At 54.0% G+C, this 25,646-nt stretch overlaps 1 protein-coding gene across 1 annotated transcript; it reads right to left on the reverse strand.

Annotated features, from left to right (window-relative positions):
- Positions 1 to 24,719: 24,719 nt before the first annotated feature.
- On the reverse strand, positions 24,720 to 25,316 carry LOC139112973 (uncharacterized). Its single transcript, XM_070673889.1, has one exon. The coding sequence runs from the start codon at positions 25,314 to 25,316 to the stop codon at positions 24,720 to 24,722; it is 597 nt and encodes a 198-aa protein (XP_070529990.1).
- Between the last annotated feature and the right edge of the window lie 330 nt (positions 25,317 to 25,646).

The raw sequence follows: 25,646 nt of genomic DNA on the forward strand, positions 1-25,646 counted from the left end.
ACAGGTGGAAGGCCAGCCAGGAGTGCTGCTGCCGGGCGGGCAACGGTCCTATATGCCCGTGCGGTCCTGATAGCCACCTGATGAAAGGCAGCCTCCAAGTTCTTCTGACTCTTTTTGCACGCCGCTAAGTCTTCGGCCCAGACAGGGGCGGCATATAGGGCGATTGAGCGAACGGTGTTCGCATATAAACGCCTCGCTGCGCTGCTTGGGCCTCCGATATTTGGAAGAATCCCACGCAGAGAGGTGGACTTCTCCCTAACTCTCTCCCCAATTCTTTTAAAATGTGGGCCAAAAGACCATTTATGGTCTAAAATGAGGCCCAAGTACTTTAAGTTCTGGGCGATCTGGATTCTGGCCGCACCCACCAAGATTTGTGAAGAAGGTGGAGGCTGAGGACCACCGGTCTTTCCAGAAAACACAATGGCCTCCGTCTTTTCGTGGGCCACGTAAAGGCCAAGCTTCTGAACGGAGCGGAGTACTGAACTGGCCGCTATCTCCCCTCTCGCTCTTGCTTCTGTCCAATCTCTTCCACCCGACAAGATGAGTGTGTCGTCCGCGTAACACACGACTTTGCTATGGGGAGGAAGTGCCGATGAGAAAACCGCGTCATATCCTATGTTCCAAAGGAAAGGGCCGAGGACCGAGCCCTGAGGTACGCCACGTTGTAGACTCCTTTCTTGTACTTTACCGTTATGATCGGTAAAAGTAAAGTACCTATTATGTAGGTAACTTCCCAGTATATCCTTTAAGTATTGAGGGACCTGATGACGGCTAAGGGCCGCTCTGATGACTTCCCAGGGAAGGGAGTTGAACGCGTTTGAGACGTCTATGGATGTCGCGAGCACGACTCCCCCCTGGGAAGTGTGCTCCTCCGTAAAATTCCTCACCGCTGTGATGGCGTTCACCGTTGATATACCGGCTCTGAAGCCGAATTGGTTTCGGCTGAAGTTCGTACCTTCTTTCGAAAGATGCTGGACGAGGCGATTAACTATGATCCTCTCGAAGAGTTTTCCGGCCTCGTCCAGTAAACAAATTGGACGATATGCCGAAGGGGAGTCCTCAGGTTTGCCCTGTTTACGCAGCAGGACTAACTTCGCTTTTTTCCACGGAAGTGGAAAGGCGCCATGTCGTAGGCAGCTATTAAATAACTGGATTATTGGGCCTTGGATACTTTTCAAGGCTAACCTCCAAACAGCTTTAGTCAGGCCATCCGGGCCCGGCGCAGTATTTCCTCTAAGGCCTCTTTTGGCCGCATGGAGGAACTCTTCTTCAGTTATCTCGAGGGCTGCGTTCCAGTCCAGATCTGATGATTGAAGGTGGACTCGGCCGTCTTCGCGGGTATCAGGAGGAAAGAGTTTTCCAATGACCTCTTTGAGAAACTGAGGGGCCAATACTTCCGTAATTGGAGGCGCCATCGGCCTAAGTTTCTTGCATACAATTTTGTACGCTCGACCCCATGGGTCGTCGTCTAAGGCTTCAATTAACTCTGTCCACGATTCTTCTTTGGCCTTACGAATGGCCGTCCGCAGTGTCTTCCTGGCTTCTTTGTAAGTCGCAAGGGCTTCGGCTCTTCTGTCTTGATTGTCACGGCTACGGGTGACCTTTCTACTAGTCCTAATGGCATCTCTTCGTAGCGCCGCTATTTGATCCGACCACCAGTATGCTGATCTTCGAAAACGATGCTTGACTCGCGGCATTGACATGTCACATGCTCGTGTGACAGTTTCTGTGACCCATTGAAGCTGGATTTCAGGATCTTCCTCCTCTTGTGGCAAGTCACTGGCGAAAAGGGAAGCGGCGATGGAAGCCTGAAAAGCGTCCTCATCCAGTTTACGTACCGCCCATCTGCGCCCTTCTCGTGATCGATAAGACATCGATCTTAAAGGTGCTAAAGACACCAAGATGTACCGATGGTCGGAGAGGTGTTCCATGTCCTTAGACACCTTCCAACCAGACACTATGCGTGCTGCCGCCGGGGATGCCCACGACAAGTCGATGATCGACTCTCCCTGCGGGCGGACACATGTGGACGTGTTGCCCCTGTTCAACAGGACTAAGTCCATACTTGCGGCCCAAGCCTCAACAAGGCGGCCTCTCGCGTTAGTTCGTGCCGAGCCCCATGTTGTACTCCACGCATTGAAGTCACCCGCCACAATGATCGGTGAGTTCCTGACACGCCTGATGCAAACTGCTATGTCGTCCAGCCATTTCTGGTACTCCTCAATTGTACCTGAAGGCGGAAGATAGGTACCGACAATGATAGTTGGCCCCCACCTAGCTGCGACGTAACGTTGTCCTCGTTCTATCGGGGCACATGAGGGAGTGCCCGGGATCCATCTCCATGTGAGAGCCACCGATCCTAGCTCGTCTCCAGTCCAGCAGGGGTGATTCTTGGGAACGTAGTTCGGCTCGGCTACTACTGCGAAGATCATCTTCTGCTCCGCCATCGTATGCAGGAGCAGGTCCTGGGCGCCCTTGGAACGCCCGACGTTTGCCTGAATAAGGCGTAGGGCCATTTACAGGTATCCGGCCTGCCCCTCCTCCGGGGATCTATCTCCATTGACCCTTCGCCGGATTTACCAGCTAAAGGTCTCTTGACACGTTGCGGAAGGGGCGGTGGATTGGTGTTGTCCACTTCTGCGACGTCTCTTCTTCCCTTCCGTATTTGGGTCGTGCATTGCACGCTACCAAGTACATGGTTGGCCTTCCTCTTGAGGTCCGAGCAGATGGGGCATTTTGGAGGGGCCCTGCACATCTTGGCAACGTGTCCTTGCTCTCCACAGCGATAACACCTGCCGGATCTATCAAGTGTCTCTGGACACTTGTCTGCTACGTGCCCCCTCTGCAGGCACTTATAGCATCTGAGGGGGCGTGACTCTAGCAAGTCGACTTTTACTTTGGTCCAACCGACCTTTAGTGTATTTCCTTCTGTGGCTTTTTTGGCGGCCACCAAAGGAATACTCATCCACAGGCTTCCCAGTCCACCTGGGAAGCTTCTTATGCTGCCTGCTTTGATGTCAGAGGCTAAGCAGCCTCCCTTGCTTGCCACGGCACCAATGACCTCGTGGACAGTGAGTGACGGCTCCAGATTCCGCACTCGTATCTCCGCCATTTTAATAGGGCGGTTTATCTTAATGCCCTCTCTATTCACCAGAAGTTCCCTTAAGCGGGCAGCCAGGGCATCTGCTTGGGGACCGCTGCTCTCTCCTGGAACTTCTAAAAGTAAGGCTCCAGTGGCTGTAAAGCGGGTCTTTATCCCGTCGGTAATCCCTATGTCCGGGAGTTTAATCTTGTCCCTTGCCTCGGACAGAATTTTGGGCATGTCCTTTTGTGGACATGTTAGCACCACTGCCGACGTTTTCGGGATGCGTCTCCTGTTTCTTCTTTTCCTCTTCTTCTTAGTCGAGGTGTTGGATGAGGAAGTCTTCTTGCCTTCCACTTTGCCTCTTTTAATCCCAGGAGCTCCTTTAGTGATGGTACCTGGGGCTGAAGTTGAGGCAACAGGTTTCATTACCTGTTTATTCTTCCTAGCTGCATTCCTGCCGAGGACTTTTGTCCACGGCGTTTCCACAGGGTTGCTAGTCGATCCGCTGCACGTTTGCAGATTTTCCGATGGAGCTGGTGGCGCATCCTTCTTCTTCTTAGAAGGCTGAGCCTTGTTATTCTCAAGCGGAGAGACATTTGATGGTCCTTGGCCTTTGTTCTTCTTCGTCTTCTTAGACTTATCTTCTCTATTTTTCTCTTCGGGAACCGGGTGCTTCTTGGTGTGGTCTCTCAGGCCGGACACCATGGAAGTGCTTTCTTGGGCTCCGTTGGGAGATACTTGAGGAGAAAGTCGCTCCGTGAGAGTGGACATCATGTCCCTCATTTGGGCCTGCATCATTTTGGCAAACACCGCTAGCTTGCCATCAATAAGTTCTTCTAGGCCTTTATCCTTATTGGCCGCTTTGCGACGAAGAGTTGTATTCTTGCTCTTCAGAGTTTCTTCGTCGTCGTCGGTAAGTATCCGCGATTTGCCTTGTACGGGCGGCCTAATCGCCGGTGGCCACTCCTCCCGGGGTGGAAGCGTCACAGACGGAGGGGCTGGAACATGGCTTGATTCAGCTCCAGTATCCATCTCCATAGGTTCGTCCCTAACTTGATTGTTCCCAGATAAGGGAGACGTCATCGCAGTAGAGCGGACTCTGTCTAATTCTTCGCGTAGTTGCCTAACCTCGGCCCTTAACTGCTCGACCTCTTGAGCATCCGTGCTTTGCATTGGCAACACCTTACGCGTCATTGCGTCCGCGTTTATTTCTATCTTAAGGGCGGCTTCCCTTAAGATGCGTACAAAGCCGCCCTTTAAGTTGCTGGATTTTACAGCAACCTCCTCTATCTTCTTAGCTGTTTGCAGGATCTCTGCCGCCATGGCCTGTACTGGCAAACCGGCAGACTCCTGCTCTATCCTCTCTGCCATCTGGGAACGACGTTTCCCCTTATAGTCGGATGGGTCGTATCCGCCCTCCGCAATTTGCTTCATAAGCCTAATCTCGTCCTTGATAGATTCAAGCTCCTTAGTCTTTTCTTTGATGGCAAGAATTTCAACGCCTTTCCCAGTTACTATTGGGCGTCCACGTTTCTTCTTCTTTCCTTCGAGCATGTCTTCGAAGAAATTCTCCTCCGAGGAAGAGAGAGAACGGTCCGTGCGCGCCGTCACACGGCGGGCTTTAGCGTCAACTTCGCGATTTCTTCTTCTGGATCTCTTAGACGCTCCAGACGCAGTAGTGCGAATAGAGACGTCCGTGGCGTCAGATGAATCCAAATTGATGACGTCCGTGTCTCTGTTTTCGTCCATGCTTGCGTCTTCCACTGAAGATTGTTGCGGCGCGCTACGAGCATCATCCTCCGTTGCTGTTGTTGGGCAGGTTTCCGTCAGCGCAGTTGGCGGAGGAGAACCTGCACTTGGTCGAATAGTGCCAAAAACACCCGTTGATGTCGACGGCTGGTTCTTCTTAGTTGCCGCGCTGGGTCTTGTCCTACTCTTAGGACCAACCTTCCTTCTTGCTTTCTTGACGACTTCCATTCCAATAAGTCGTGGAAGCTTCAGAAATTCTCCATCGGTGTCCGTGCATGGAGCGGCTCTTCTGTTCGTTTCTCCCTCTGAGAGAGAAAGACCTCGATCCTCCTGGTCAGATCGAGCTTCATTTGTCGCAGGCGCATTGTCCACCAGCGCCCCTGCGGGGCAAGCGCTGGATCGCCCGTCGTTGGATGACGACATGGCAGGAGCCGGGACGGTACTCCCACCACGCCGGTCCCTGAGGGTCCGAATCCTCTGGGGCTGTAGAACTTCCTTCTTTTGGTCTGACATCTTCATGTTGTATCAAGGGTTGGTTTGTGTAGGGTTTTCCTTCCCCTAGGCCGATTGGGTGCCCGCCCTGCCGACTCCGACCTAGCCGCTTCCTTCTTTCTTCCAGAGACACGCCGCGAGCCCCGCCTCGGAATACGTCCGAGCGGCCCCGCGGCGGTCAAAACCTCCTCCCCGGGGTGACCAGGCCCACCTCGGAAACTTCCGAGCGGCCCGAAACACCCCCTACGTCATCCCTGGGGTGCCCAGCCCGCAGGCCGGAACACCCTACGCCCCCGGAGACCGTGGGGTCACACCCCCGGTGTGCAACTCCGGTGCGTATACTCGTACCCGCCCCAGGAACGCACCACGTACGCCCCGGAAACGGGTAGAGGTAATCCCTAACCTCGGCTGCGGGAGCACCCGCGTGCAATGCCTCAGAAAGGGATCTTCTCCCCTTGAACGGGAGGCCCCTACCCAACCCCGGGTGGCATGGCGGGAAACCAATTCCCCTGCGGCCCCAGCCGGCCGGGATTTGCATTCCGGGTTACCTTCCCTTACCACCTTGGGGGGAATAAAACCCACCCTCTCGGCGAAGTGGTCGCCGGGCTCAGGCACCTCGGGACCGCCAAGTCCCGTACCACAGATCTACACCGTCCTAATAAAGGGACGGCCTCTGTGGCCCCTGAGGTTGCCAGGAGGAAGTCAGAAGACCTCCCCTCACGACCCTGACAAGCCGGGCGTTTGTATTCCGGGTCGCCATCCCTTACCACCTTGGGGGGAATAATACCCACCCTCTCGGCGAAGTGGTCGCCGGGCTCAGGAACCCTCGGGAACGCCAAGTCCCGAACCACAGATCTACACCGTCCTAATAAAGGGACGGCCTCTGTGGCCCCTGAGGGTGTACCTCCCCCGGCTCGAGTACGTGATGTACTCGGAGTGCAATGCCAGGAAGGTACTGTGCGCTCTTAGTAGGATCGAACCTCCCCGCCGGGCCCTCCCCGGGACTAAGTCCCAGGTACTGCCCCAGCGGATCGTTGATTCGATCCCTTAAGCCCTCTCACCACGACAAGGTGGCGCACAACGAGAGGGAACCTAACCTAACCTTTTTTTTTTTTTTTTTTTTAACGTGAGGAAATCCTTTTACGGATACCCCCGGTTTGAACTCCGGGGGTTATGTGGGACTCAGGTCTTATGCAGACATGCAGCCTAATACCCACTAAAACCTCACGAGTGGCCTAGCGCAGGCAGTGATAGGCGAACGGCACGGGAGGCGTGAAAACATTACAAACGCCGCGCCGCCGCCCACCGCCGAGACCCCCAGGTGTAAGGGGGTCACTGCCTGGCCGAGGGCTCCTCCTTAGAGGCTAAGGAGGCCCCCCGGCGCCCGGTCTTTTGACTTGACCGGGCCACCACACTGTATTTTGACGAGAAGGGACCACCGCCTTCTCGCCAGCCCACAAGTGGGCAGGGGGCAGTAGGTGGTTCCCAGCCACCTGATACCGCCCTCCGCACCAAGAAGCACGGCTGACACCACCGGAAAGACGGAACAACCCTCACCCTTACGGGAGCTATTGGGTTGCCCGTCCCCCGGGGCGCCAGCACGTACTCTCCTTCCTCAGCCCTGAAAAGGGCTGTTAAGTGGAGGGCCCCCTACAGGGGGGCTAACTCCGAGTGGCCCTGAAAAGGGCCGTATTTCTCCGCCTAACTACATGGCCCTGAAAAGGGCCGTGTTTCTCCGCCTAACTACTTGGCCCTAAAAAGGGCCATTTCTCAACTCCTCACTAGGGGGGGTTAGGGTTGATCCTTAGACCGAACCCGCCCCCCCGTTTCCTCACCAGCGGCGTAAGTGCGCCGGGATGCCCCTATGTCTGCGCCTAATCGGCGCTTGTTGAGGCCCTCTTTGGGAGTTCGATGGGGCTATCTCCCCCCGACGAACTCTTTCATTTTCCTCCTTCTGTGAGATTACTGTGTCACAGAAGGAGGCAAATCTCTTTCGACCTTTCCCCTCCACAATAGCATTAATTACTACCGGAAGGGAGAGGTCAACCCCTATGACTGCGATCAGTTCGCGTCTGGCTTCTTCAAAGGCCGGGCACTCGGCGAGAGTGTGATCCGCCGAGTCCCGGTCTGCACCGCATTCCCAACAACGGGGAGACTGCTCCCTACCAATGCGGCACAGGTAATCACCGAAGGCACCATGTCCGGTGATTACCTGTGCCGCACGGAATCCAAGTCTGCCGGCCACATCGTCGAGCCAGTCCTCCAGACAGGGACGAACCGCCAATATCACTCGATGTCCGGGCGCGTCTGCAGTCGTCTGCTGCAATCGCTCACTCCAACTCTTCAGAGCTTCCTTCCTGCTGAGGTTCTTCATCCTTGCCTTTATGGCAGGTGTAAGTTGATCCCCCCTGCTTCTAATATTGCCTACCCACTCGTAACGCCGGGCGTGGGCCAAAGCCTCCAAGTCCAAAGGCATCACCCCGGCAATCAATGACGCCGCATCGCAAGCTGTCGTACGGTATACACGACCAACTCTGACTGCAAGAGCACGTTCTATGCGGCGTAGGAACATCTTTGACCTCGTGGTGAGGTCCTTGGCCCATATAGGCGCTCCATAGAGTGCCGCCGAACGAATAGCGGCAGCATATAGTCGACGTACCGGCCAACTCGGTCCCCCAAGGTTGGGCATAAGACGTCCCAAGGCAGCGGCCATTTTTCCAACCCTTGGGGCCAAACGAGCATGATGCTCGTTAAACCTCCACTGCCCGTCCAGGGTGAGGCCCAAATATTTGACAAATGAGCCCACCCGGACGGGTGTGTTACAAACGTTGATACTTAACTCGGGTGGGCGGGTTCGCGAAGGATGGAAGAAGATTGCTTCCAAAGGAGACGGATATGGTGAATGTCCTTTTGGTCGCGCCTTCTTCTGCTTAAACGAAGCCGGTCCTGGCTTGTCGTAATCCTGCGCAGACGCATATTCTTCTACCACCCCTGCGGAGCAAGTGGTAGGTGGCCCATCATTTGATGACGACGGGAGGGGCTGGGACAGCACCCCTCGCGCCGGTTCCTGAGAGTCCGTTCTCTCTGGGACTGTAAGTTTACATTTTCTTGAGCCGACATTTCCATAGCAAATCAAGAATGATTTGTTTAGGGTTTACTCCCCTAGGCCGGTGGGGTGCCAACCCTAACGACCCCGGCCGACTCCATAGCCACGGCGCGTGAGCCCCGCCTCGGAATATGTCCGAGCGGCCCCACGCCTGTCTCACCGCTCTGACTGAGCGGGAGAGGGAAGGGAAGGGAAAGGAAAGGAAAAGGAAAACACCCCCAACCCCCCAAACCCCCCAACCCCCCAACCAACCGCCGGAAGAGGAACTAATCCTCCTATCGACCCCGGCAGGCCGGGCGTTTGAATTCCGGGTCGCCATCCCTTACCACCTTGGGGGGAATATAACCCACCCTCTCGGCAAAGTGGTTGCCGGGCTCAGGTACCTCGGGACCGCCGATTCCCGTACCACAGACCTACACCGACCTAATAAAGGGTCGGCATCTGTGGCCCCTGAGGTTGCCAGGAGGAAGTCAGAAGACTTCCCCTCACGACCCTGGCAAGCCGGGCGTTTGGATTCCGGGTCGCCATCCCTTACCACCTTGGGAAGGAATAAACCTCCCCTCTCGGCAAAGTGGTTGCCGGGCTCGGGTACCTCGGGACCGCCAAGTCCCGTACCACAGACCTACACCGACCTAATAAAGGGTCGGCATCTGTGGCCCCTGAGGGAAACCTAACCTAACCTAACCTAACCTAACCTAACCTAACCTAACCTAACCTAACCTAACCTAACCTAACCTAACCTAACCTAACCTAACCTAACCTTTTTTTTTTTTTTTTTTTTTTTTTTTTATAGTGGGGGAATGCACTCTTTACACATACCCTCTCCCCTGGGGAAGGAGAGGGGTATGTCGGGCTCAGGTCTTATGCCGCGAGGCTGCCCACTACCGACTAAACCCCCACTTTTGCCCGCATATGGTGCCGTGACTGATGGGGAGGTTGAGGAATCACGTGCGTATACTTCTCAACCTCCCCGGCACCGACCCACCCGATGACTTGGGTGGGTCCCCCGCGCTGCCGCTCATTGGACTTAGAGCGGCAGGGCCCGCATTTGTGTGGCGGGCCGGCTTCTCTAAAATAGTCGCGTCTGGCTTGCGACTAACTATCTTCTTTGAAGGCGAGACTGGGAGAGGCTCCCCAGCCTCTTAATATTTCCTGGCCTCGCTCTTCTTGAGGCGAGGGAGAGACGCCCTCCCGCTGAGTTATAACTTGGCGGGGGGAAGACTCGTCCCCCGCCTTACTGTCATCTCTGTGTGCTGTTGGAGTTCAGACGCGAACTCCGACGCACAAGTTGAGTGGCGCCACCGTTTGGGCCAGGAAGGAGGGGGGAGGCTTGCGCCCGTCCCCTACCTCCAACCCGGCGCGCACGATGGACGCCTGTTGGGGCATGATTGCCCTGCGACGATGTCTGTCCTACGCCTGGAGTGGAGTTCACCGGCTGTCCTCTTCTTTGGCGTTCAGCGTCCTCCTTGGCACTCATGACACGCCCCGCGAATGTATGGAAGGCCTTGTATGCCTCCTCGTCGTCCACCATCTTCTTCATTATAGCCGGAAGGGATAAGTTGCATCCTGTCTTCCGGATAAGGTCAGCTCTCTCTTCTTGCCACGCAAGACATCCTTCTAGGGTGTGCTGCGCGTCGTCTCGGGGTGCCTCACAGTGATGACACCTTACAGATTCCTCCTTACCAATACGACGCAGGTAGGAGGCGAAGCAGCCGTGCCCCGACACCACCTGCGCTGCATGGAAGGAGAGTCTTCGCTTTACGGCAAGCCACTCTTCCAAAATTGGCTCTACTGCGCCAACTACTCGGCCTCCTTCTACCCTTACTTGGGCGCGTAAACGCGCTTTCCACGCCTTAAGTGTCTTAGCACGGTAATACAACCTAACCCGATTTTTGATGATCGGGGTCGGCCGTACACCGTGCTTTCTCTCGAACTTCCTAAGTCCCTCGTATACTCGGGAGTGCTCCGTCGCTGTCAGGTCCAATGGTGGAACTCCTGCTAATACCGCAGCCGCTGCTCGCGACACGGTGCGGTATACTCGCGCCGACCTGACATTGACCAGATGGAAGGCTTTCTCTAAAGCCGTACGACCACTTCTGGACAATGCCAGGTCATTCGCCCACACCGGCGCTCCATACATTACAATAGACCGCACCGTGTTCGCATATAGTTGTCTTGCTGCTCCACTGGGCCCCCCTAAGTTAGGGAGAATGCCTCTCAAGGCCGTTGCGCTGGATGCGGCCTTTGCAGCAATTGTGGTGATGTGCTCACGAAACGCCCACTGTCCATCGATGAGGAGTCCTAGATACTTGACGGTGGGTGTTACGATGACTTCCGCCGAGTCCAGGAATACTTTATTGTATGGCGGAGGGCCCTGAGCTTTGTTGTAGAACCACAGGGCCTCCGTTTTATTCATCGCCACCTCTAGGCCAAGTTTCCTGATGGCCGTTAGAACAGCTTGAGTTGCTACCTGAGCCCTAGCACGGGCCTCCTGCCAATTATCTCCTCCGGCTAACACTATGGTGTCATCGGCGTAACATAAAGTGTGACAGCCGGGAGGTAGAGCGACGTGAAGTACCGCGTTGTACCCCAGGTTCCATAGTAAAGGTCCTAGAACAGACCCTTGGGGTACCCCGCGGCGCAGTAACTTCTCTCGTGTGTTGCCATCACGGTCCTTGTACGTGATGGACCTGTTTACGAAATACTCTCTCACGGCGGCTTGTAAATATGTTGGAATCCTGTGCCGCCGGAGGGCCTCCATTATTGCCTCCCAGGGGAGGGAGTTAAAAGCATTTGAAATGTCTATCAAGATGCCCATGGCGACTCCCCCCTGGGAAGTTATTTCCTCTGAGAGAGATCTCAGCCGCAGGATTGCGTCTACTGTCGACAGTCCCTCTCGAAAGCCATATTGAGAGGCGCTCAGATTTGGGCCTACCTCTTTTAAGTGCTGAACGAGGCGGTTTGCTATTACTCTTTCCAAGAGTTTCCCTGCCTCGTCCAGCAAACAAATAGGGCGAAAGGAAGACGGTGCGTTGTCTTCTTTGCCCTTCTTCTTAAGAAGAACCAGTCTAGCGCACTTCCACTGTTGTGGAAAGGCTTGTTCTTTTAAGCATCTATCCAGAAGATGCTTGAGTTTGTCTCCTATTAATGGTAGAGCAAGGGACAGAATCTTCTTTTGTATGCCATCAGGGCCTGGCGCAGTATTGCCCTTGAGACTTCTTCTTACCGCTACACCAAACTCCTCTTCTTCCAGTGACGGAATTTCCTCGCGTTGACTGATAAACCGGCCAGTAGTAAAGTCTTCGGGCCTTGGTCCCCGGGGAGCGTCCGGGAACAAAGAGTTCACCACTTCACGGATGAGAGTCGGGTCCAAAGTTTCAGTAACCGAGGGGGCCGGCGTTCTTAGCTTCTTCGTCACTATCTTATACGCCAACCCCCACGGGTCGTCGTCTAAGTCTTGAAGAAGGCTTTCCCAGGCCTCAGTTTTGGCCTTCCGGATTGCCGTACGCAAGTCTTTCCTTGCCGCCTTATAAATGTCTAAAGCCGCAAGTCTGCCAGGTTTGTCGCGGCAGCGCGTGACTTCTCTCCTCTTCTGTGTAGCTTCTCGACGCAACTCCGCGATGTTTTCATTCCACCAGTAGGCGGAGCGCCGAGGGTTACGTCGGACTTTCGGCATGGAAGCGTTGCAAGCATTGGTGATCTCTTCCATGAACCAATCAGCCTCGCTCTGGACTGATGTAACGGAGCGGGTGTTCTGGCTCTCTCTACTCCAGCATGAAACCTCGAGAGAGGCTCTGAAGACATCCTCTCTGATTTTCTTGGACGCCCATCTTGACTCGGAAGGACGTCTTCTATTTCTTGCAGGTGTGGCTTGAAGCCCGAACTTTACAGATATGTATCTATGATCTGACAAATGTTCAAGCTCTGTAGCCACCCTCCATTGCCGCACTAAGTTCGCGGCCGCAGGGGAAGCCCATGTGAGATCTATCACAGACTCCCCCTGTGCCCGAATACACGTCGAGACCTTGCCTTTATTTAGCAGGACAAGATCCCACGAAGCCGCCCATTCCTCGAGGATTTTCCCTCGTTTGTTTGTTAGCCGGGAACCCCAAGCCGTAGACCAGGCATTGAAGTCCCCGGCCAACACCACGGGAAGTGGCCGAAGTCCGCCGATGCACACGCCGATCTCCTCCAACCATTCTTCGTACTCCGTAGAAGAGCCCGATGGTGGCAAGTATGTGCCAACTACAGCAAACGGGCCCCAATGTACCGCGGCGAAATGCCGACCACGGCCGATGGGAGCGCAGGGGGGTGCTCCTTGCCACCACCTCCACGTCAGCGCCACCGTCTTCGTCTCGTCCTCTATCCAGGATGGGTGGTTCTCGGGGATGCGGTGTGGCTCCGAGATCACTCCTAGTGTGCTGCCAGTCTCGGCCATCGTATGCAAGAACAGATCTTGCGCAGGGCGAGAGTGGCCAATGTTTGCCTGAAGAAGCGAAAGGGCCATTAGATAACGGCAGGTTGTCTTCCCTCCTCCAGGGGCCTTCTTCGTTGAGGCAGTGCGTCGGCAGGAGGCGGGATGTCCACTTCCATCGCTGTCTCTTCACTGGTGCGAAGTTTGTTTCCTCCGCTCGGTGGGCTTCCTCTTCTGTTTCGGGTGGTACATTGTTTACCACCCAAGATGTGGTCGGCTCTTCTTCCGATGTCAGCGCAGATTGGGCATCTGGGAGTGGCCGTGCATACTCTCGCCACATGTCCCGTGTTTCCGCAACGGTAGCATTTGCCCGACCTATCCACCTTGTTCGGGCATCTCTCTCTTGTATGGCCCCGCTCCAAACACTTGAAGCATCTCATTGGGCGGGGATCCAGAAGGGCCACCTTGACCCTTGTCCAGCCTATGGCGAGTTTGCCTCCTTCCGAGGCCTTCTTTGCGGCAGTGAGTGGCAGCCTGAGCCACAGACTATTCATGCTGCCGGCAATCTGTCGCATGTCTCCAGCCTGTACGTCTTTTGGCTGACATAGACCTTTACTTGTCACAGCCTCGATGACCTCCTCCTTAGTTATGGAAGGCTCCAGCGGCCAGACACGCAGCTCCGCAGTTATAGTTGGGCGAGAGATCTTGACGTCCTCTCTGTTTGCCAACACCTCCTTCATTAGGCCGGCTAAAGCATCAGCCTTGCAATCGCTCTCTGATCCGGGTATTTGGATCAGCAGAGCGCCAGTCGCCGTTGTGCGCATTGAGACTTTTTCGCTGATGCCCACCTCGGATAACTTTATCTTTGCTCTGACCTCTGCCATAAGTTTGTCATACTCCGCGCCGGGAGCTGACAGGACGACTGCAGAAGTTCTTGGAGCTCTTCTTCTCGTCTTCTTCTTTCCCTTGGGCTTCGCCGCAGGAATTTTGTTAGAAGAATTGGTGGCAGGTTTATCACCTTTCTTCTTTCCTCCCTTCTGTCGCGCATTAGCGGGCGCCGAAGAAGAGGAAGCTGTGGGTCTCGGCGGTTGTTTGGTCCCTTTTCTGGCCTTGCGTCCCACGACTTGAGACCATGTCTCTTTGTCTGTGGAGCGTGGGACAGGCTTCTCGGGAACATTCTCCTTCCGAGAGGTGGGACCGGCACTCGTCGGCCTTCTGCTCGTGGCCGTCTGTTTAGAGACAGACGGTTGCTTGGAGGAGGTAGAGATCTTAGATCTCTGGCCCTCGTCTTTTCCTATCTTCTTGGGATCTTCCTTCTTGGACTTGATCTTCTTGGGATCTTCCTCGGGAACCGGGCGCTTCTTGGTATTGTCCTTGGGGACGGATACCGTAGAGGTGTTTTCTCGGGCTCCGCTGGAAGAGACTCGAGGATCCAGTCGCTCCATTAGTGTGGTCGCCATGTCCCGCATCTGGGTTTGGACGACCTTGAAGAAGGCAGCTAACTTGTTGTCTATGATGCCCTCTATGTCCTTGCTGGGCGTTTTACGCCGAGGGAGCAAAACTGAAGGTCCAGCGTCTTCGCTGTCAGAAAGGACTTTACTGTGTCCTTTTAATGGCGGCCTCATTGCTGGTGGCCACTCCTTCTTAGGTGGCAAAACTACAGATGGAGGAGGCGGAGCGGTAGACGACTCAGCCACCTCACCAGCTTCTACCTCCATTGCGATGTCGTCCGCGTTTTCCTCTCTTGTTGTCGGTGATGAAGTTGGGGGACGAATTATCGCGGCCTCGCGAGCTTGCTTCAGTTCTTCTCGCAACTGAAGTACTTCAGCCCTCAGCTGATCGATTGTTCCGACGTCCGTGGTCTCCGCAGGAAGTACCTTGCGGGACATGGCATCTGCACTTATCTCAATCCTGAGTGCTGCCTCTCTAAGTATGCGAACAAATCCGCCTTTCAGATTGCCGGACTTGACCGCAACTCCCTCTATCTTTTTGGCTGTTTGTAAAATGTCAGCCGCAAGTGCCTGAATGGGCAGGCCGGTAGACTCCTGCTCTATCTTCTCAGCCATTTGAGTGCGGCGTTTGCCCTTAAAGTCGGAAGGGTCATATCCACCTTCGGCAATTTCTCTCATGGTTCTTATTTCGTCTTTGAGAGATTGCAACTCCTTGGTCTTCTCTTGAATTGCCAAGATGCGGACGCCTTTGCCGGTAACGACGGGTCTTCCTCGTTTCTCTCTCTGGTCCTCCTCGAAGGGATTATCTTCCGATGAAGAAGAATTCGATGCCATACGACGAGTCTTCGTCTTGATGTCGCGGTTGTTTCTTCTCCGAGTTCTCTTGGCTGCTCCTGATGCGGTAGTTCGTATGGAAGCATCTGATGCGTCCGACGACTCGATGTTTATCACGTCGGTGTCCGCGTTCTCCTCTATGTCATCTGCTTCCATTGGGCGGGATAGCCGTTTGTCGTCCTCTTCCGTGGCCGTGGTTGCGCCGGTTTCCGTAAGCGCTGTCGCCGGCGGAGGCGAGCCAGCATTTGGTCTCACAGCGCTGAACAACACCTCTTCGTCAGACGGTTGGTTCGTCTTGCGATTAACTTTGGCGCGCGCCTTACTCTTCGGGCCAAGTTTATTAGCTCTGGCCTTCTTTACCACCTTCATGTCGACTATCCGGGGAAGTTTCATATATTCCCCGTCTGTATCCGTAAAAGGGGCGGCCACTCTTCGCGTATCTTCTCCTGAAGATAGCCTGGATTGATGGTCCTCTCCGTCGGACCGATCTTCATGCGAAAACATCGCAGACGCTGTAGCCACCAGCGCCCCTGCGGAGCAAGCGCTGGATTGCCCGTCGTTGGATGACGACATGGCGGGAGCCGGGACGGTACTCCCACCACGCCGGTCTCTGAGGATCCGACCCCCCTGAGACGGTAAAACCTGCTTCTGATTGGACGTCATTCCCATGTTGTATCATGATGATTTGGTTGGGGTTTTCTCCCTTAGGCCGATTGGGTGCCCGCCCTGCCGACTCCGACCTAGCCGCTTCCTTCTTCTTTCCAGAGACGCGCCACGAGCCCCGCCTCGGAATACGTCCGAGCGGCCTCGTGGCGGTCGCAACCTCCTCCCCGGGGTGACCAGGCCCACCTCGGAGACTTCCGAGCGGCCCGAAACACCCCCTACGTCATCCCTGGGGTGCCCAGCCCGCAGGCCGGAACACCCTACGCCCCCGGAGACCGTGGGGTCACACCCCCGGTGTGCAACTCCGGTGCGTATACTCGTACCCGCCCCAGGAACGCACCACGTACGCCCCGGAAACGGGTAGAGGTAATCCCTAACCTCGGCTGCGGGAGCACCCGCGTGCAATGCCTCAGAAAGGGATCTTCTCCCCTTGAACGGGAGGCCCCCTACCCAACCCCCCCCGGGTGGCATGGCGGGGAAACCAATTCCCCTGCGGCCCCAGCCGGCCGGGATTTGCATTCCGGGTTACCTTCCTTACCACCTTGGGGGAATAAAACCCACCCTCTCGGCGAAGTGGTCGCCGGGCTCAGGCACCTCGGGACCGCCAAGTCCCGTACCACAGATCTACACCGTCCTAATAAAGGGACGGCCTCTGTGGCCCCTGAGGTTGCCAGGAGGAAGTCAGAAGACCTCCCCTCACGACCCTGACAAGCCGGGCGTTTGTATTCCGGGTCGCCATCCCTTACCACCTTGGGGGGAATAATACCCACCCTCTCGGCGAAGTGGTCGCCGGGCTCAGGAACCCTCGGGAACGCCAAGTCCCGAACCACAGATCTACACCGTCCTAATAAAGGGACGGCCTCTGTGGCCCCTGAGGGTGTACCTCCCCCGGCTCGAGTACGTGATGTACTCGGAGTGCAATGCCAGGAAGGTACTGTGCGCTCTTAGTAGGATCGAACCTCCCCGCCGGGCCCTCCCCGGGACTAAGTCCCAGGTACTGCCCCAGCGGATCGTTGATTCGATCCCTTAAGCCCCCTCACCACGACAAGGTGGCGCACTACGAGGGGGAACCTAACCTTTTTTTTTTTTTTTTTTTTTTTATAGTGGGGGAATGCCTTTACGCATACCCTCTCCCCTGGGGAAGGGAGAGGGTTATGTCGGGCTCAGGTCTTACGCCGCGAGGCTGCCCACTACCGACTAAACCCCCACTGTTGGCCTGCTTGGCGCTTTGACTTTGGAGAGATGCTAGGAATTGCAAGTGCATAACATCTAGCATCTTCGGCGCCGACCACTCGTTGGACTGAGTGGGTCCCCCGCACCGTCTCCTCTTGTGGCTAAGGAGACGGGGCCCGCCAGTTTTTATGTGATGGCGGACCGGCCTTCTCTTGGAGCCAGCTCCAACTTCCAACCTAACTATAGAAGAACGGAAGAAATACCCCATTTCTTCCGTCTTCCACTATAAACTGCTCGACGGGGAAAGGACTTAGTGTATGTCCCTTCCCCGGAGCCGTCATCTAGGTGACGATGCAAGCATCGACACCTGAACAGAGGCGGGCGTTGCAGAAACATTGTTATTTCTGATGTGTCCGCCTCTTAAGTTGGGGTTAACACCCCCTACTCGGCCGGGTCGACCCGGTATATTAGGGGCATTTTGCCGAACAGACGGCGTACTATTTTGCCCTCCGACGGGCTGCCCCTGTCTATTCCGGCCTCCTCCTTCTTCCGCATTACACGTGCAGAAGAAGGAAGGCCTTCCATGCCTCTTCATTATCTATTATGGCCGGGATTACTGATGTCATTGTGAGATCCTGGCCTAAACTTTGTATTAACTCCCCTCTTTCCACCGCCCAAGCATCACATTCTGCCAGAGTGTGTTGGGCGGTGTCCTGAGGAAAGCACAGTACAGTGATAACACGCCCCGTGAGGTCCTCCCAATGCGACGCAGGTATGCGGCAAAACAGCCGTGACCAGAAATTATCTGCGTCACATGGAAGGGTAGTCCTTTGCCCCAGCGACGATCTAACCACTGAGGCAGCACGGGGCGTATACTATCAATGACTCGCCGCCCCATTATATTGGAGCCGGCGAGTCTTTCTTTCCACTTCTTTACAGACTCCTTCCTATGAAGGAGTCTGACCTTGCCTTAATGCGGGAGCTTCTCTCCCCGCATCTTTAATAACGTAGCCGGCGATACGTACTTTGATGTTCGAGGGCCGTAATGTCTATAGGGATCAGCCCAGCCAAAACACTTGCCGCCATTCTAGCAACGGTCCGGTATGCCCTTGCTACTCTGACGGCCATGGGGTGAAATGCGGCTTCAAGTGTCACCCTTCTTCTTTTGTTGGCCGCCAGTGCATCAGCCCACACTGGGGCAGCGTAGAGGGCAATCGACCGGACCGTATTTGCATACAAGCGCCGGGCTGCCGCCAGGCCCGCCGAGATTAAGTATACCTCTTAATGAGGTAGAACGCTCCCTAACTCGGCGGGCTATCTCCTCAAAATGGCCCTCAAAACACCACCTACCATCCAGTATTAGTCCCAGATATTTAATCCGAGAGCTAATACTAATTTTTTCGCCGGCTACGGCAATCTTCATCTCCTGTGGCGGCGGCCCAGATCTTCTGTTATAGAAAAATAATGCCTCTGTTTTAGCCGCCGCCACTTTAAGTCCCATTCGCCTTATAGAACTAACAACCGCCTGCGCGGCTATTTCTCCTCTGATGGCGGACTCCTCCCAGCCACTTCCCGGCTAATAGTGTCATCTGCGTAGCAAACAACGACAGCCGGGGTAAGGCCGTATGCAGCACTGTGTTGTACCCATATTCCAGAGAATGGCCCCAATACTGAGCCTTGGGGCTCCACAGTGCAGCTCCCTGTCCCTAATTCTCCCGTTTCTATCCTGGAACGTGACCCATCTATCATTTAAATAGTCGCTCACAACGGCGACAAGGTAAGACGGAACCCGATGCCGTTGGAGCGACTCTCTATTTGCTTCAAGGGAGGGTGTTAAATGCATTGGATATATCAATTGATATTCCAAGCATCACCCCCTGGGACGTTACCTGTTCAGAGAGAGACCGGACACGTAGAATTGCATCAACTGTTGACCGGCCCTCTCTGAATCCAAACTGGGCCACGCTCAGATTGGGACCTACCCGGGACAGGTGTCGGACGAGGCGGTTAACTATAATCCTTTCGTATATCTTGCCAGCCTCGTCCAACAGACATATTGGCCTGTATGCCGATGGGGAGTCCGCCTCTTTCCCCGGTTTTTGAAGGAGAACCAATTTGGCTCTTTTCCACACCGGGGGAAAGACGCCGCCACGCAGGCAACTGTTAAATATCTTCCTGAGGTGCTCTCCCAGGAATTCCATGGCCAGAGTCCATACTTTCTTTTGAATGCCGTCTGGTCCAGGGGCGGTATTGCCTTTTAGACCTCTTTTGACGGCATTCATAAACTCATCCAAAGTTATCTCTACATCCGCGGACCACTCGACCGGCTCAGTGTTCTCAACGTCGGCATTCTCTGTCTCATTATTTACTGGAAACAGGGTGCCAATTACATGCTCAGCAAACGCCGGTTCGAGCGTCCGCAGAACAGGGGGCGCAGCTGGTCGAAGTTTCTTCGTCACTATCTGGTAAGCGCGCCCCCATGGATCTTCGTCAAGACTTTGGATGAGTTCCTCCCAGGCTCTGGCCTTAGATAAGGCTATGGCCTTCCGGAGAGCACTTCTTGCTTCTCTGTATAAACAGAGAGCCTCTTCTCTTCGAGCCATATTGGCTCTACTCCGCGTGACCATTCGCATACAGCGGATAGCCTCACGCCGGAGATCTGCAATTTCGTCAGTCCACCAATAAGTGGACCGACGAGGCGCGCGGCTCACTTGAGGCATAGACGCATTACACGCGTCAGTCATTGCCTCGATAAGCCATTGTATCTCCTGCATAGGGGAGATATTTTCAGTAACAGCCTCGTTACTACTGTCTCTAAACCAAAGAGCCGCGATGATCGAGGCCTTAAAAGCCTCCTCATTTATTTGCCGAAGCGCCCATCTATTCTCGGGGCGGCACTTTCTGTTCTGCGTGAAAGTGAAGGGAATCCCAAGCTCGATCGTAATATAACGATGATCAGACAAGTGCTCGAGATCCCCTTCTACTTTCCATTCTCTAATTAAGCGTGCGGCCGTAGGTGAAGCCCAGGTTAGGTCAATAATTGACTCTCCCTGAGGCCGCACGCATGTAGCTTCATTTCCTCTGTTAATGAGGATGAGGTTATGAAGCGCCGCCCATTCTTCTAATATTTCACCCCTGGTTCCAGTTCGACGTGAACCCCACGTTCGGGACCAGGAGTTGAAATCTCCAGCAACAATAATAGGGGAGGCTCGGAGACGCCCTATGCAATCTCCTATGTCCCGCAACCATTTCTCAAAGTCCGCCAGGGTACCCGAGGGAGGTAAATATATTCCTATCACCACTACAGGCCCCCAGCGGACGGCGACGTAATGTTCGCCACTTTCTAAGCGACTGCAGGGCAGCGCGCTCTCCCACCACTTCCAAGTGATTGCCACTGAGCCAAGGGTATCTCCAGCCCAACAAGGGTTATTAGGGGGAATTCTATATGGCTCAGCGGCAATTCCCAAACTGTAGCCACGTTCCGCGAGGTTTGTAGGAAAGATCCTGTGCCCCACGGCCGTCCTAAATTAGCTTGGAGAAGGCGTGGAGACATTATTTAGCATCTCCATGACCTTCCTCCGTAGGTTCCACCTCCATGGCCTCCTGTTCTCCCCTTGTCGGGAGTTGTTGTACAGGCCTTTGAGTGATCGGTTTGTCCACTCTTCCTTTCCTCTTTCTAGAAGTGCACTTGGCACTGCCCAAGATATGATCTGCCTTTCTATTCAAGTCCCGACAGACCGGACATTTAGGCGAAGAAGAACAGTTCCTTGCTATATGCCCCGATTCTCCACAACGGTAACAACAACCGGATCTATCTTGAGAATCGGGACATTTTCCAGCCACGTGCCCTTTTTCTAAACATTTGTAACAACGGAGGGGGCGCGCGTCTAAGAGTTCAATTCTGATGCGAGTCCACCCAACATCCAGACGACCCCCCTCCGTTGCCCTTTTAGCCGCTGCAATGGGGAGTTTGATCCACAAAGTCCCCAAACCACCGGGAGGTCTTCGTATGTCTCCTGTGGTTATTTCTCTGGTGTGGCAGCCTCCTTTTTTCTGCAACAGCTGTCACTATTTCTTCCTTACTCAAGGAAGGTTCGAGGCCTTTAATTCTTATTTCCGCCATTAAACATGGGCGGCTAACACGAACATTTTTGCCATCAAGGACTTCTTTGATTCTTGATGCTAAAGCATCGGCCTTAGAATCATTTGAAGTCCCTGAAACTTCTATAAGGAAGGCCCCAGACGCAGTAAATCTTGTCTTAACTTTCTCGGCAATTCCAACTTCATTGAGCTGAATCTTCTGTCTCACTTCCTTCATAATTTCTGAGTATTGGCCTTCAGGGCAGTTCAACACAACCGCAGAGGACCTGGGCACTCTTCTTCTTGGCTTCTTCTTCTTTTTCTTTTCCCCTCTTCCCTCCTTTGTGGCCATTTTAGCCGCAGAAGGAAGAGAAGGAAGAATATCTTCCCCCATCTTCTTAGATTGGGTATTATTTTTCTTTCTTCCACCTCCAGATTTTTGTTCTGGGATGGAAGAAGATGAACCACCTTCTTTGGCAGTTTTCTTTGCTGCTCGCCGTCCAACGACCTGAGACCATTCAGACTCCTTTGTCGACGATACAGCAGAAGATTTTTCAGCGGAGATATGTTTAACCGCTGACTGTCTTGTAGAAGGAACATTTTCCTTTTCACTGACTTTACTCTTGCCAGCAGACGAGGGAAGCGCAGGAGATTTAGTTCTCCTATTTGCCTTTCCTTTGTTTCCCTTGGCACCCCCACCGGGAACCGGGCGCTCCGTGGCGCTTTTATAGCGTCCACATTTGGGGTGTTATTCCGGGCCCCAGTGGAAGTGCTTTGGGAACAACCTGTTTGGCGAAGGTTGCTATCATGCCACCTATCTCCTTTCGTATCTCTTCCGCAAAGAATGAAAGCCTTTTTTCGATCAGGCTCTCAATATCTTTTATAGATTTCACAGATGGAGTGTGAGTCTTGGCTATCTCAATACTGGTTTTATCAGAAAGAACCAGGCGGCGTCCTTTAATTGGCGGTCTAACTGCCGGCGGCCAATCTTCTTTAGATGATAATACTTCCTTGAAAGAGAGAGGCTCACCGGCCTCAATCACTTCCATTTCTACATCATCTATTTCCTCACTTATCGCCTTTTGCGTTTTAAGTGGAGGAGGCATATATTCTGCATCTCTGGATGCCTTGAGTTCCTCGATTTCTTTTCGCAAAGACGCAGCTTCAACTTTAAGTCTTTCGACCTCAGATTGGTCAACTTCCTGACCTTTAGTCTCTGTGAGGGGCGCTTTACATACTAGAGCATCTGTCCCTACTTTGATCTTGAGGGCCGCTTCTCTTAAAATTCTTACGAATCCGCCCTTCAAATTGGTGGACTTTTTAGCCACTTGTTCAACCTGTTGGGCGGTTCGCAGAACCTCGGCAATTATGTCTCGAGAAGGAAGGTTAGACATTTCTTCTCCAAGTCTTTCCGCCATTTTTGAGCCTTTTTTGCCCTCAAATTCGGAAGGGTCATAATTACCCTTCGCAATTTCCTTCGCAGTTTTAATTTCTTCGCGAATCCTTCCTAATTCCTCTTTTGCTGCTTTTATAGCAAGGATCTCAACCCCTTTACCTGTTACTATGGGGCGTCCACGTTTTTTCTTTTGGCTCTCAAATAAATTATCTTCTGATGAAGAAAAAGAGCAGTCCATTCGTGTCATGACTCGGCGAGCCTTTGAGTCGACTTCGCGAGTATTTCTTTTCCTCGTTCTTTTTGATGCCCCTGACGCAGTAGTGCGAATAGAAGCATCTGAAGCGTTGGAGGAATCCAAACTTATAACGTCGGTGTTGGCGTTTTCGTCGCAAAACGCATTGTCTGCGGATGTTTGCAGCAACGCGCCTCGAGCGTCATCCTCTGTTGCCGTTGTCACACCAGCTTCTGATTGCGCAGCTGGTGGTGGAGAACCCGCATGTGGCCTTATTTGTTTAAAAGAAATCGCCGATGTCATTGGCAGATTTCTATTTGTTGCCTGGCCAGTCTGCGTCCTACATTTAGGGCCTACTTTCTTTCTACCCTTCGCTTTTTTAACAATCTCCATTCCGATTACTTGAGGGAGTTTCATATACTCCCCGTCTGTATCGGTGAATGGAGCAACATTCTCAGCCAATTCTTCGTCTAAGAGATAATGGCCTCGATCCTCGTAATCGGATCGGTCTCTGTTCATCGCAGAGGCATTTTCCCCGGCTGCCCCTGCGGAGCAAGCAGCCGGTAGCCCGTCGTACGATGACGACGAAGGAGAGCCGGGACGGCACTCTCCGCCGACCCCTGGCCGTCCGAACGACCTGGGATGGTAGTGGTTCTCCTTTATTGCTACTCATATCCATGTTTAGTTATAAAATGGTTTGTGTAGGGTTTTCCTTCCCCTAGGCCGGTTGGGTGCCATCCCTGACGACCCCGGCCTGGCCGACTCCTTAAACTCGCGGCGCGTGGGCCCCGCCTCGGAATATGTCCGAGCGGCCCCACGCCCGCCCACACAGCTCCGAAGAGCACAGGAATAGGAAGGAAGGAAGGAAGGAAAGGAAGGAATAAGAGAAAAACAAAAATATAAAAACAAAATAAACATAAAACACAAAACAAAAATCCCCTAAACCCCCAAAACCCTCCCCCATAACCCCCATTCCCCACACCTTGCCGGAGGGAGGTCTTAGACCATCCCCTAACGACCCCGGCGGGCCGGGCGTTTGAATTCCGGGTCGCCATCCCTTACCACCTTGGGGGGAATAATACCCACCCTCTCGGCGAAGTGGTCGCCGGGCTCAGGAACACCTCCGGGAACGCCAAGTCCCGTACCGCGGATCCCAGCCCTGAGAGGACTGTTCACCGCGGCCCCTGAAGGTTTGTACCTCCCACGGCTCGAGTACATGCTGTACTCGAAGTGCAATGCCAGGGAGGTACTGTGCGCTCTTAGTAGGACCGAACCTCCCCGCCGGGCCCTCCCCGGGACTAAGTCCCAGGTACTGCCCCAGCGGATCGTTGATTCGATCCCTTAAGCCCCCTCACCACGACAAGGTGGCGCACTACGAGGGGGGAACCTAACCTAACCTTTTTTTTTTTTTTTTTTTTTTAACGTGAGGAAATGCCTTTACGCATACCCCCGGCTTGGGAAGCTCCGGGGGTTATGTGGGGCTCAGGACTTATGCAAACGTGCTGCCTACTACCCACTAAAACCTCACGATTGGCCTAGCGCAGGCAGTGATAGATGGGCGGCACGGGAGGCGCGAACACATTACAATGCCGCACCGCCCATCCACCGCCGAGACCCCCTTGTCAGAGGGGGTCACTGCCAACCGGGGTACCTTCTTGTATGCTAAGAAGGCCCCCAGCGCCCGGTCCTTAGACTTGACCGGGCCACCATCCTGTTACTTGGTAGAAGGGGCCAATGCCCTTCCACCAACGCCCTCCCAAGGGCGAGAGGCAGCAGGCGGTTCCCAGCCGCCTGTGATGCCGCCTTCTCCACACCAGTTGTACAGTCGAAGAAGGAGGAAGACCCTCACCCATAAAGGGAGCTATTGGGCCACCCCCACTCCGACTGCACAAGTACTCAGGGTCTTGAAAGACCGTGAGGCCAAAGAGCCTCTATGTTTGGAAGTCCTGAAAAGGACTTCCAAAATAGCAACACAACAAATAGCCCTTAAAAGGGCTATTTCTCCCGCCTAATACACATGGGAGATTAACACTCCCATGACATTTTATGGTGGGCGTAGATGCGCCAACACTCTTCTTCTGCCCCTGAGAGGAACAGGAGTTCCAATCCTTAAGATAGGCTGAGAGACTTCCTCACGCCTAACTCTTTCATTTTCCTCCTTTAGCGTCATAACGTGATCGCAAAAGGAGGAGAAAATCTCCCATTTATCGTCATCTGCGACGACTGCATCTATTATTGCCGGAAGGTCAAGATTATTTCCTAACTCCGCAGCAAGCACAACTCTCTCATCACTCCATGCGGCACATACTGAGATTGTGTGCTGTGCACTATCTCTCCCAGCTCCGCATTCATGACATTTTGTTGTCCTTTCCTTACCAATTCTGCACAGGTAATCTCCAAAGCAGCCGTGCCCAGAGATCACCTGCGCAGAATGGAATGTGACATATCCACGCCTATACACCAACCAATCATCCAGGCATGGAAGTATCGCCTCCACCACCCGACAACCAGGAGAGTTTGGCGTAAGTCTACGCGCCAACTCTTCTGCCCAATTCTCTATGACCCATTTTTGGGTCCTCAGCCTAAGTTTATTTTTAATCAGCGGGGTAATTGCGACATTTCTCCGCCGAATTTCCACCATCTTCTGGTATGTATAGGCGCGAGCACGCCCGATATCTCAAGGAGGTATACCCGCCATCAAGGTCGCTGCGTCATATGCTGTAGTGCGATAAGCGTAACCCTTTGTGGCAATCCATCGCCAAATGCGCCTAACAGGCGCCAAGGCTTTTGTGTAACAGCCTTGTCTAGATCTCTCGCCCAAATGGGCGAGCCGGCAACAGACTGTACGACTGAAGCATACAGCCGACGAACCTTTGCTTCCGGGCCCCCAATGTTGGGCATAATTCGGCCTAAACCGGTGGCCACTTTCTCTAAACGTGGAGCAAGACCAGAAAAATGTTTGCTCCAACTC

Source organism: Cardiocondyla obscurior, unplaced genomic scaffold, assembly GCF_019399895.1.
Source record: "Cardiocondyla obscurior isolate alpha-2009 unplaced genomic scaffold, Cobs3.1 scaffold76_0_78318, whole genome shotgun sequence".
Lineage (NCBI taxonomy): Eukaryota > Metazoa > Arthropoda > Insecta > Hymenoptera > Formicidae > Cardiocondyla > Cardiocondyla obscurior.